The sequence below is a fragment of the Papaver somniferum genome, chromosome 1, assembly GCF_003573695.1.
Source record: "Papaver somniferum cultivar HN1 chromosome 1, ASM357369v1, whole genome shotgun sequence".
Lineage (NCBI taxonomy): Eukaryota > Viridiplantae > Streptophyta > Magnoliopsida > Ranunculales > Papaveraceae > Papaver > Papaver somniferum.
In genome coordinates this window covers 202670092-202683773 of record NC_039358.1, presented here as the reverse complement: position 1 = coordinate 202683773, position 13682 = coordinate 202670092, and the positions used below count along the sequence as shown (strand labels likewise).

General features: G+C 37.9%; 1 protein-coding gene across 1 annotated transcript; it reads right to left on the bottom strand.

The window, feature by feature from the left end:
* Positions 1–2477: 2477 nt before the first annotated feature.
* Positions 2478–3386, bottom strand: LOC113358288. Its single transcript, XM_026601814.1, has one exon. It carries the CDS (start codon positions 3384–3386, stop codon positions 2478–2480), a length of 909 nt encoding a protein of 302 aa, XP_026457599.1.
* Positions 3387–13682: the final 10296 nt, after the last annotated feature.

The window sequence follows — 13682 nt, the reverse complement described above, 5'->3', positions numbered from 1 at the left end:
GAAGTTTCTGATGCCCACACATTTACCTGTGAAAGACATGGCAATAAGAGAGTAGTTAGTATAAGATTGGGCATCACTAGTAGCTTGGTAAAGATCTGCAGGATCAATGTGTAGGCTAATAGTGATTCCAAATTTATCAGAAGTGTGATTGTGAGGACTGTAGTTTCCAGAAGGAGAATTTGAGTTGTTTTTCCGATAGTATAGATTATTCAGGATGTGCCCTAGCTTATGGTGGATTCTGGTATGGCTACAGAGGTGTTGAGTAATATCCATAGCAGTAGCACACGCTGTTGGAGTGAGTTTTCTGAAAACCCAGTCGCATCTGGCTTTCCATATGAACCAACATGTAGTGGCAAATGTTTCATTCCAGCCAGCCATGTTGTTGTCAGCTTGGAACCAGTTGTTTAGCCAATCATGGAAATTATTGTACTAAGTGAAGAGATTGTGGTTTTGGCCAAAGAGTTTTCTCCAAACATCAGAAGCAGCAGGGCATGAGAGAAGAACATGAGTTATATCTTCAGCACCATTTTTGCAATAGGTGCATAAAGGATCAATGTAACTCAAAATGCTAGATGTCTTAGCATTAGTTGGTAGGATGTCATGGGCACATTTCTAGATGAAGGGCTGAATGGCAGGGTTTGTATCAAGACCCCATATTTGAGTCCAAGGGGCAGTCGGAGTATCTGAGGTATATTTAACTTGGATCTGTTTATCATAAAGTGATTTGACTGAAAACTTGTTGTTGTTGGTGAGGGACCATCTGATTTCATCATGTTCATCCATGAAGTGAGGTGTTTGAATAATCAGGTTTTGAATATCAGGTGATAACCATTGGTTAATAATGTTGATATCCCAATCCCCATGGGTATTGAAGAGCTGATTAACAGATATGAGATTCTTTGAGCAGAGGCTTGGTTTTTGAAGTCTCCCTGGGAGGTTTGTGACCCATCTGTCTTCCCAAATATGTATGTTCACTCCATTTCCCACCTTCCAAATGTAATATTATTGGAGAAGAGTTATGCCTTCCAGAATTCCTTTCCAGATCCAAGAGTCTGTGACCTTTGGTTTGGTATCTAATCTTATGATTTCAGTATTGGGATAGTGGGATGCCTTCATAGTACTGCTCCATATGGAGTCTGGCTCTGAGACAAGTCTCCAAGCAATTTTAGTAAGCATACCCATGTTGAATATTTCCATGTTTTTGAATCCCAGACCTCCTAATTCTTTGGGTTTGTTTACTGCATCCCAAGCAAAGTAATAGACTCCTTTGGATCTGTCTTGTTCTTTATTCCAGAAAAAGTCTCTTTGAATGGCATTGATCTCATTGCAGATGGTTTTTGGAATTTTTAAGCAGTTCATCTGATATATACTAGTTGTGGAAGTGACAGACTGAATCATTGTCATTTTTCCAGCAGTAGAGAGAGTGGTTTTCCATCCAGCAAATCTGAATTTAAGCTTGTATACACAAGGCTTGAAAGCTTGGATCTTGCTTTTTGTGGTAAACAGAGGGGAACCCAGATACTTGTCTGTTGGATTAATCCTTTGAACCTTCAAAGTATTATTGATGTTATCAGCAATGTCCGGGGCAGTGTTCTTGCTGAAGAAGATACCAGATTTTGAGAAGTTTATCAACTGTCCAGAGGATTGACCAAATTCCTTAAAAATCTGAATGAGATTATTGCTTTCCTGAATATTATCTTTGCAGAATATCATGCAGTCATCAGCAAAGAGCAGGTGATTGATAGCCGGTGCATCCTTGTAAATCTGGATACCATGAATTTGTTGATGAGTTTCAGCATGGGTTAGATACCTGGATAGGGCTTCCATACAAAATAAGAAAAGATAGGGGGATAAGGGGTCCGCTTGTCGTAGCCCCCTAGAGGGTTTGTAGAATTTTCTTGGAGATCCATTGACCAGCACATCCATACTTGTAGTAGAAATGCATTGAGATATCATGTTGCAACAATGAGAGATGAATCCCATCTGAGATAAAACCTGAAGAAGAAAGTCCCAATTGACTCTATCAAATGCTGTTTCCATATCAATTTTAATGCCCATTGTGCCATTGCTTCCTTTTTTTCCTCTTCTAGTATTCATGTGGTGGATAATTTCATGAGCTATGGCTATGTTGTCAGATATTTTCCTTCCATGGATGAAAGCAGATTGAAAAGGGGATATTAATTTTGGTAGAAGAGGTTTTAGTCTTTGGGCAATGAGTTTTGAGATGATTTTGTAAGTAGTGTTACACAGGGATATTGGTGTGAATTGAGCTGGTGTGATTGGTTTTTCAGATTTGGGAATGAGGGATATGAAGGTGGAGTTCATTTCTTTGAGGATATGCCCAGTTGTGAAGAAGCTTTGAACCATGCGGATGATGTATTCTCCCACAATGTCCCAGTTGGCTTGAAAAAAGTTTGGGGGGAAGCCATTAGGACCTGAGCTTTGTCACCAGTCGTGCTGAAGAGAATGTTTTTGATTTACATGGGTTCAGGTGTTCTGATAAGGTTCTGATTCTCTTGGGTAGTAATTGTGGTGGGTATGAGCTTTATAATGAAGGGGTTGATATTGATGGGTTCTTCAGTGGCCATCTTGGCAAAATTATTGGTGAAATTTTGGGTAATTTCAGCAGTATCATGGATCCAAGTACCATCCTCCTGTTTGATAGAATCAATCATATTCCTCCTATATCTTTTCTTAGCAGCAATGTGAAAGTACCCTGTATTTTTGTCTCCAAGATTGATATGTAGGTCTCTGGTCTTGGTCTTCCATAAAGATTCTTGCACATGTTTCCAATGTGCCACCTGAATTCTTGCTTCTTTTAACGCTGCTCCTCTAGATGATGTAAACTGATTTTTTGTTATCCAATCCAGATGTTTGATGCAATCTTCTAAATTAGTTTTGATGTTTCCATAGACTTCCTTATTCAACTTCTTTATCTTGACTTTGATGTCTCTTAATTTCCTTGCTATTTTTATTCCTAAAGATCCTTTATGAGTTATCTTCCAGCAGTCGGCTATAATGCTTTTGCAGTCTTCATGATCAAGCCAGGGACCAAAGAATCTGAAAGGGATTTGACCATGTCTCCATCTAGGATTGGTATTGAGAATGATTGGGTTATGATCAGAGCCTAAGGCAGTGAGGATTGAGATGGTGGTATTTGGGTGGTTGTCTAGACAAGCTTCATTAGCTAGGCCTCTATCAAGTCTTTGCTTTGTGAGCTGAGTACCAGATCTCTTGTTAGTCCAAGTGAAATGGCATTCAGTGTAGCTTAGATCAGAGATATTTGCTTCTTCTATCTTTTTTAGGAAAATATCAGCTTCAGCTTGATTGATGGGATGCTGGCTAAATTTTTCATGATCATGAAGAACAAAGTTGTAATCTCTCATAATCAACCAAGGTAAGGAGTTAGCAGCAAAGGTTTTTTTAATCATACTCTAGGAGTGTAATCTATCATTAGTAGTAAAGGGATTCCCAAAGTAACCAGTAAATAGCCAAGGTTCACCATGTAAAGGTTTAATGATGGCATTGATATGATGATTAGAGAAATCCTCAATGGTGACATCAAGGTTGTTTTTCCAAGCAAGAACTAATCCTCCAGCTGTTTTAGCTTTGCCCTTTGGTTCTACAAACTAGAAATTTGTGACTCCTATATTTCCTAGGAGTTTTTTTAGATTTCTAGCTTGTTGTTTGGTCTCAGATAAGAAGATAACTTCTGGATTATGTTTATTTAGCATACTGTCTAGGTATCTAATAGTGTCAGCTTGTCCTAATCTTTGGCAATTCCAAGCTACGACAGAGTAAAATTTCCAAAAATAAGATATAATAGGATATGAGAAAATGATGATTGTGTAACCTAGGAATGAGTAAGATATCCTAGCAAGTAACTGACAGTTAACCAAAGGTAAATCCTCATAGTTAAGATGCTGCGAGTGTAATTATATAATTGGATTATGATGTGAGTTACCTGGTTGTTTGTAGGTAAATTATCTCCTTCCAGATTGCTAGTAGTATTGCTTGATAATTGTTCCTCATCCATTGTTTGCTGGATGTTGTACCTCTTAGCTGAGTGTTATGCATTCCACTGCATTGTTTGGTCCTATGGCTCATACAGTTTACGTTTAGGATCCACAAGGTGGGGGTGTTGATCATCATCTACAACTTTTAATTTTAGCTCATTTCTTCTCCTCTCCCATAGTGATCTTTTTTCTCTGGAGTGATCCTCCATCATCTGTTGTTGGATGGCAGCTAAGTTGGGGATGTTTTGGGATCCACTGTTGTTAATTGGTTGGTAAGGAGCAGTGGTTGGGAAGATGGTTGTAGGATCCAGGGTTTACTTAGGCTCAGTGGGATTGGAAACATTGTTAAATCTCTTTCTTGCTGCAGTCTTAATATTGGATTTCTTCTTCCACTGAGAGTCTTTGTTTCGTAGATCTCCATAAGTTTCTTATGTCTTTTTTGACAAGCTAAGGCATCGGGGTTTGAGGTTGGAATTTCTCCAATGATTGGTTTATCCATCCCAGCTTGAAAAATCAAATGTTGTGGTGGACCATCAAGTTCTTCACAGTGGTTTTTGAGAAGAGTAATCTGTTGTGCTTTCCTCATTTTGATAGCAAATTCTTCAGCTCCAGTTTTATCAGTGTAATAATGAAGTAATGGTGGTCTGTTTGGGCTAGTTGGGGAGTGATTTTTTTGTTGGATGATAGGAGAGAGTTGGGTGTGGATTGAAACTTGTTTAGAGGGATGGAAGTGTATTGTTTGACTGCAGTTCTTTGGGAGTTGTCTTCTTCTTCAATGCATAATGGTCCAGGGTGATCAAGAGTTCTGCTGATTTTGCAGAAAGCAATACCAGTGAGAGCATAAGCTAGCTCTAGCCAGTAAGATGTAGATTCTTATTCATAAACATCAATGCCATATTTTAGAGGTTGAGTAACATCCACAGTGATCTGCACTTCTAGCTTCTTCCCATCCTCATCTCTTCCATAAGGTTTCTTAGATCCTTGGTGAATACCAGCTGGCAATCATGTTTTTTATATCTGGGATAATGTGAGTTGGGATTCTCTTAACCAAAGCCCAAATGCAGACTTTATAGAAATTGGATTTATCAATGAAGTCTTGTCTTGAGGATGGGACTTCAGTTAAAACTATGAGCTTGTTAAAAATTCCTCTTGTTCCTCATTTTCTGAAAATTTTGTAGTCTTCAATGCTAGTCAGCCTGATTTGGTAGTAATTTCTTCGTTTCTTCCAGAGAAAGACTTCAGCATTCCTTTGTAATTCCCAGTTGGTATTGATGAATCTTGTTATTTCTTTTGTTTAATAGGATATGTTGCTGCAGAATCTTCCAATGAAAACCCATTTCCAATCAATCTTCTTCTTTGGTAGAATGTTATCTTTGTTGATGAAAACTTTGGGGAAGAGGTCTTCTGGCATTTTTAGTGAGGAGTTCATTTGTTTCACTAGGTTGTTTATATTTTTTGTATTCTTAGTTTCTAAAGAGGAGGCCATGGGAGTATGGATGCTGGATTTTTTATGGGGGAAGTTGTGAAAGTAGTAGAGGTGAAGGAGGATTTCAAGGCTTAGATTTGGATTGTCTTTTTGTTTCACTTTAATTTGAAATTTGAAATGAATGTTGTCAGTCTGCTTGAAGTACATATTATTTGTTTGATATAGTTGTTCAGGGGTTGTATGGGAGTGCCAAGATAAGTTAGAGCTGTGATGTTCAGACCAGGCATAAGACCAAGGATAAGACCATGGTTTCCAGCTAAGAGATTCTTTCACATGGATGAGTTTGAAGTTGCCTTGGACTACTAGAAATCTGAAGGAGCAGAACCTGTAAGCACGAGCAAAGCCAAGACAATATCCATAATACTTGATGATCGAAATTTGCATATACCAGCACCTAGAAGAGTTGATCCATGTGATAACTGTGTATTCTATGTTCTGATAGTGATATAGGCTTTGAACTTTATCTTGAGAGATCATGATTACTTTGATAGTGAATGTGTATTCTAAGATATATGTGTACTCTAAGATGGTATAGTGACATGTGTGTTGTGGTTTGGGTAACATCCACCTAGTAATTTTTTGGGTTAGTTGAGGGAGTGGGTGGTTGTGTTTGATGATGTGTCGGTTGTGATAGAAGGTCAACCTATGGTACATAATGCAGAAGATTGGAAGACATATGTACTTTAAGATTCTTGTAATTTTGGACTGCAGTGTGGCATTGACAAAATATGTGAGGGTTATGTGGGTTGCCTGTTGTATGACAGTGATGTATGCATAACTGTTACGTATATAATCAGAAACTTTTTTGTCTCTCATTGAGTGGTTCTACTAGTGGGATTCAAAGTGAAAACGATGATAATAGAAATATGTAACATGTCATTTACCTTGCTTAACTCAGTAGCTGGGTTAACACCATACCTGTAATGTGTGTGTCTACAAACCTTTGTCTTGAGCAGTGAGTGTGGTTCACAGGAGGAGTGGTACATGTAATGTGTGCATTTGCTAACCTTTATTTTAATATATAGTGTGATCCGTTTTTGATAATGCTGGCACTGCAATTTGGTAGTTGTGGTAGATTCCAAAATTCATTAATGGAAGCAGATATGAGAGTGAACTTGAGAGAGTGATTGTGGATATTTTATTCTTCTAATTTTTTTGGGCTCCCAGATACAGACCCAATAGGATGTTCAAATTCATTTGAAGGTGGTAGGTCATAAAATGGATGCAAATCCGGACTGGAGATAGACCGATTTGAATATTTGCTTTTCGAATCGTTGTCAGGTGTCTGCAGTCGCCCACGCATGACCAATAAGCGGAGTGTTTGATAGGTCTTTGCATGCATAGCGTAGGCACGATATTTTTTAAAATCTGAAATTTCTGATCTCGAAGAGTGCACACGGGTGGATAGGATGTATCAACTTTTGATCTTCTCATCCAGTATTTCTTAGAGGAAATTAGCAGTTCTATTTTACAATTCCATAACTTTGTACCTTCCTTCATCCAATATCGCAGTACCCAATTTAGCAGTACCCAATTTAGACCCCAGCAATTATACCTATGACGAAACGAGAGTATACTGAGAATTTGTGTCATAATGAACAGCCGGCTATGTCGACTAATCAGGGGGGTAGTAATGAGGCAAGATGCAAGAGGACCAAGTATAGCATGCATGGGAAGCACGTAATGATGTTTGATAGACTTGTGGTAGTTTTTGATTTTTGGGTATTGATATTCATATTTGTACTTGTATTTTGGTTTATCGTTGAATTCAGTGTTGAAGTTGATCTGGAAATCTCTAATTTCCGGTATTTGCAGATAGTGGAGGTAAGCAGTAATGAGGATACAGAGTTGGATGATCAAGCAGATGTTGAATGCAGAGAGGGTGACCAGAGAGAGGAGCATGTTGTGCATGATCAATCCAAATCTCAGGTGTTTAGTTCCCAGTTGCCCCAACTTTAAGCAACAAAGGATGGGTGGGTAATTTGGGTTGTTCACCCTGACAAAGGTCAATTCGTGGTCAAAGAAGGCATTAACCTTGTAGGGGAGGAGCACATTGTGAGTGGTGGTGCCAGCCATGGATTCTTCTCTGCACCAGTTCCTGATACACACAAGCTCAAGATACGAGAGAATGAGCGTCTTGGCCATCCACAAGACATTGTAGTCTTCCCCAATTTGCTTATGCTTTCTCCCAAGATGCGTGGGTTGGCGGAATCTGCAGTTGATCTTGCCTTGTTCGGTCCCGGAGAGGTAACCGCTTCTTCTGATATGCCTGATGATGTGATTTTTCCTGTGCCTATTCCCATGGGAAATTACTCTGCGACAAGGCCGAAGGCTACCCCATAGCAAGACTGGGTTGGTAGTGAAGCTGCAGCAGGAGAAAATTTTTATGGTGGCCTTGTCCTTCCAGATGGAGTGAGTGGATTCTTGTGAAGGTTTGGCTTGCCGTTTTTTGTAATTGATGGTTTTGTACGAACATTTAGCAGTACTGTTGTTGTGTTTGTTTAAACTGTGCATGTATCTGGTAGTGTTTTGGTTGATGTTTATATGACTAAAGGTATTTTGACTAGTGATGGTTGTTTTATCACAGTTGTAAATAAGGTTTATTTTGATGTGTGTGGTAGGATTCTGATTTTGAATGGTTCTAATATGATATTGGGTACTGAGTTGGGTATTGTGGTTTGAAGTTACCTCAAAGGATGTGTTGGTTAGTATTTGGATAGAGGCATGGGATTGATTTAGAATAGGAATATCTTTATCATGGCTGACATTTAAGTTTTTCCGACTAATAGCAGTTATCTCGTTGGAATCAAAAGATTAGAGAGTTATAGCATTATTTGAATGTAAGATAGCATAGGGAAGACAAGCTTTCAAGCTTTCAAACTTACCAGAATCTAGAAGAAATTGGGTAACAGTCTTGTCATCATACTCGCTCCATTGAGAAGACAAGCTTTCAAGCTTAGATTTGCAGAGCTTTAAGTATTTCCATGGCCAATTTGAGTCCAGAGCTGACTGAGTATCCATATTTTGTAGAATGTTGAGAACTTCCAGTACACATGTTTCAAGAAGTGAAGACCTTATCTGCATCAGTGAAACGATATTGGGTGATTTGTGAGTTTGAGGCGACTTGATTTCAGGTGATTCATTGGTGATTGTGAGGCTGTGATTTTCAATTGAGTGATTTTGATCAATGCAGTTGCATTGATCGTTTGAATTGAGTGATTTGAGAATCATTTGAAGCACCGGCTAGTACATCCGGCTAATTTCAGGCTGAAAATAAACATTATTGGACCGTTGGGAGGATAAGACAAAGAGAAATCAGAGGAGAAAGCCGGTGAAAGAAGAGAAAATCAAGTTAGGAAAGAGATCACTTGACTGATCAAATGGGTTCATGTAGATCCTGACATTTTGACTCTCTTATTCAAACAATATCCTAAAGTTGTGACAGCTTATGTTAATGGGATGTAAAATGTATTTAAATATGATGCATGTGTAGTAAAACGTACTTAACACAGAAATTAATACTGGGTTATCCAACAATGGCTTGTTTAGTTAAAGCTACCTAACCTAATTACCTACTCAAACAACATTTTGGTGCTATCTTAGAGGCCTTAAAAAGTCATATGCCAGTTGAGTAACACATAAAAAGCCTTGCCAAATTAAAACCCTACGTACCAAAAGAAAAAGTTAAACCCTTGATACGGACAGCTTACGAGTCTCATTACTCCGGCAGTAGACAATGACGACTCAAAACCCACGGCCGAACACGTACTGGCGGTGTCATAACCTCCGGACCCCTTCACCTGCCTGCCCCTACCATTAACGCGACTAACTGGCTTTGAGTTTTAGTCATCAATAGTTATTATGTTCCAAAAATTTATTTGGAACACTAGATTAAAAGGATGCATGATTTCGACCTACACTAGCTGGTACTCACTGTTTGCTATTTAGTTCGTTTAGCCCAATATTTAGTTCGTTTTGTGTTGTTACTATTCACTTCCTACCAAAATGATGAAAAGTTAGATTGAGACTCATCATCCTTGGCATTTCATTGTTAGGGTTTGTGGTCCGGGCTTACAGTTATGATGAACTTATTGCTTCTTCTTGGAAAAGAAAAAGACTGAATGTGACGACTGGAACTAGTGTCGAATTGTTAATATCACGTTTAATTCAATCACGAAAATGACAGGTGAATATTTATCACCATACAATCTAAAAGCTCCCATTTGATTTTGCATCGCCCTTTTCAAAGTGTGAATTCTGTGAAAACAAAGATTTTCACCAGACTAATAGGATACAGGAGGAAACTCCAACACGTACATTGTTATACATTTTCATGCTGAAAACTTATATATTTTGTTGGCGGGAATAATCAACTTTTTTTGACCTGGTTAAAATAGAGCGTTAAAATATTTCTTTCTTATCCTGAAAACATAAAATAAAAATTAGATAAAAGTAATTTTCAACTCTTTTCTTTTCTTTATGTTAGGTAACACGAATGCAGCATCACATATTTATATTTTTATATTTTCCCGTCTTCCTTATAAAATTTTTTTTTTACTAAGCGAAAATTCCGACAAGACGATCAAAAAAAAATCCGACAAGATTACGTGCGTGCAAAATTTTGCAAAAGAAATTCAGACATTTTAATAGCAGCTCCTACCAACTGTTAAAAATAACGGTGTTCCAGAATAGCCTTAAAAATCATGGTGAGTGGATATTTAGAAATGACAATCAAGTCTTCAAAAAAAACAAAAAAAAAAAAGAAAGTAGAATTTACTAACATTGGCCGGTGGATCTAATCAGAAGGGCCATTATTTCAACTGTGGACGGTGGCCATTATCTCATGGTGGTGCTCTAAAGTTTGGTGGTGTACAAACCAGAATATTGGCTTCCAAGAGGAGGGAAATGCACTATTAACGGCAGAGCAAATTCTTTAGTCAAATAAGCCAAAACAAACGGGACTTCTCCGTTCATAAAGTTGCCGCCTTCGGAAAGTTCAACGACGGCGGATAGCCGTAGGTATGGTGAATTATGTTCTGAATTGAATTCCATGCGACGATTTAGCTCCCATTTGGAATATGGGACCACCACACGTGTCGAAGATCTAACATTAATTCTAATGATGTTTTGCGGCTAATAAAAAGTAGCTTGTCCTTCCCAATCATTTTTAACCATTGACTCACGTTGACCAAATCGCGTGGTGTAATAACCACGCACCACGCGTGTTGCCGACGAAATTGACAGAAGAAGAAACAAAAATCATTTAGATTGGAGAAATATGTACCATTGGAGCTAGTACAGTTTCAACTTTCAACATCTGACTTGGCTTTTTTGCGATAATGTAGTATGGGGATACTAGTCAGACTCAGATTTTTGTCTAATTGGGTCCCTCACACTATTTACTACAACAGGACACTTTGTATGGTTGGCTCGTTTATCAGCTGTCCCATATCATTAAGGACCTTCGTTGCTGTTACACTAGAAAAAATTACAGCCCGAGGTAATTAACATCATGTTTGGTTACTCCTGACTCATCTGAATCATCTGGATCTGAATGAAATCATCTGAATCATCTGGATTTGACTCGTTATGTTTGTTTTGAGTCAGATCTAACTCATCCGACTCAAAAATATGTGAGTCAATGATTTGGTAGTGTTCTCAAGTCTCAACTCCAAAGCAAATTTTGCTGCTCTCAATATCCTGTGAAACTCAACTGAATGGATTAGGCCAGCACCAATTAAACTGTTTAAAACATTTGACCTAATGTTCAATTTGAACCTAAAAAGTCTTGAGACTCTTAACAACTAAAATAAAAACGAACTGTTTTCTAATCCACTGTTCCTTTGTTCGTGGACTAAACTAGAACAAATAATCCTTCAACTAATTTCAAACATTTATCCACCAACAAGCAACGGGATGTTATGTTACACATTTCCATCTGTCTCATCATCTCTTTTACTCTCTTTTTCCTCACTTTCTTCTTTCTTTTCTTGCCATTTCTAGACCCAACAACCAACAAAATAAAAAAAAAAAAATCCATTAACAAAGATATTACCAGATTTGTGGGAGATTTTTGTTTTAAATCATGTCGTTGTCTTTAATTCTAAGTGAACCAACTAAATGCCAGAAAACACGACGTGAGCAGAGCTCATAAATATATCTGAAATGTAATTGATCGGAAGTGCATCCTCATGGAGTTTTTAACTGAGAGTGTGCCAATAGCAGGACATGCACATCGTGATAAATAAAAGGACATCAAGTGCTAGATAAATACAAAACTCATGCCGAAAACTTATTTTAACATTCAGAGAGTATAGTAGCAAGTACAACGACAATAATGAAGATGGGAGTTGGATCTGCTGTTTTTGCTTCTGAATCTACTTTTTTGTTTTTTGGTGATGAAATTGAATGAGAAATGACATTCTAACCAACAGATTAATGCAAACAGTATCCATAAGGGAAAATCTAGTAATGAAATCCAATACTTTTCCGTGCAAATCTGTCCACTTTTTCCTTGACCTATCTGATCTTAAAATCTATTATTTCCAGCTATTTATCATGTACAAAACCCCAACCCTACTACCTTCATATAAATGCTAGCTGCTGCACTTACCAATCTCACTTAAGAAAGTACCTTACCAAATAAAGTTCTCAATGAATTCAATATCACCGGAATATCCGTGTTGGGAATCTAAGGTATCTTCTATGGCTAGCTTAGTGGCTTACGGTTTGTTAACATGTGTGTTATAAGGAGTTACCAAATTCCACCAAGGTTATTAATGCAGAGCAAAAATATCCTTTTACAGTTTTCAATCCTTTACGGAATTTGACAGCCTCCCGTAACAGTCTTCATTACCGAGTCGAAGTTCGTTGTAATGGGAGAGGTACGGTTTTTTTTCGCCAATAATACTGTCCCTCGACAAGAATTGGATTCGATGTAACAAACTGATGTGTGTTTTCCTTTACACACTTCATCTTTTATATCAAACAATTTGACTTATGTAAGTGACGTAAGTATATGGGTTATCCTACGTTGAATATAAGGTGGCTTAGTAAATGATGATGGAGCTAATCAAGCAATCAAATAATTAATCTGATCTGAATAATTATGATTAAGAGGTCATCAACTTGTGTAGGTATACCTTCAATGGTGACATCTAACCTTACTAGTTTGAGAAAAGTTTGTACAAACAACGGGTCCATATTAATCAAACCACACTTGAGTCCTCATAAACTTAATTAGCCCAACCATAATATGCTAATCTTTTCTGCATCATTCCAATTTTACAGGTCCCAACCATAATTATTTTTCTTTACATTTTTATCCTCAAGGTCAAGGGATTTGGTTATTCATTTATACAGGGAAAGCGCGGATGTATCATCATGAAACAGTAACACCCCTTAGTGCCAACTATATTTGCATATCCACATGCATTTAAGTTTATCCATGCATGAAAACATGGCTTTGGTAATGATAATTTTTGCGGCGAAGAATATTTCATTGTTAGAGCTTAGTTATGGTGACCAAAATAATTATCGTCACTGTTGTTAGATATTCCGCGACGAGACTCGGATTTCGTCTCTCATAGACTTTTAGTGACTCGGATTTCGTCACTCATGGTTGCTAATGGAGGTACCATATCCCCATATGTTCTTAGCCCTTGCGTACACTACCGAACTTCTATACAATAAGGGGTACCAGATTACTGGTTACCAAATTTTATATAGACAACGATATGGGATATGGTACACTCCCCAGTAATCTGATATCCTTATTAGCAATGTTAAGGTTATGCATATGGATGGTCGGTAGTGGCAGAACCAGAAATGCATGCATTAATTCACAACACGATGTGCCGGTGAGAGAGCTAAAAGTATTTGTAACAGTCGGATGCGGATTTGCACATCTGACACCACTGCATATCCGGCACTGTTACAAGTGACGCCGATTTGCTTGGGGATTAGCAAATCCATGCCATTAATAAAAAATGATATCTCACACCACCACCACCCCCTCCCGACAATCCCGTTACTAACGATGCATTAACACCAAACCCAGTTGGCATTTAACTATATATATCTGTTCGTGATTAGCATTTCTTTTCATCATCCTTTGACATCCTCAAAAACACCAAACCCAGTTGGCATTTAACTATATATATATGTTTTTCTTTTTCCTT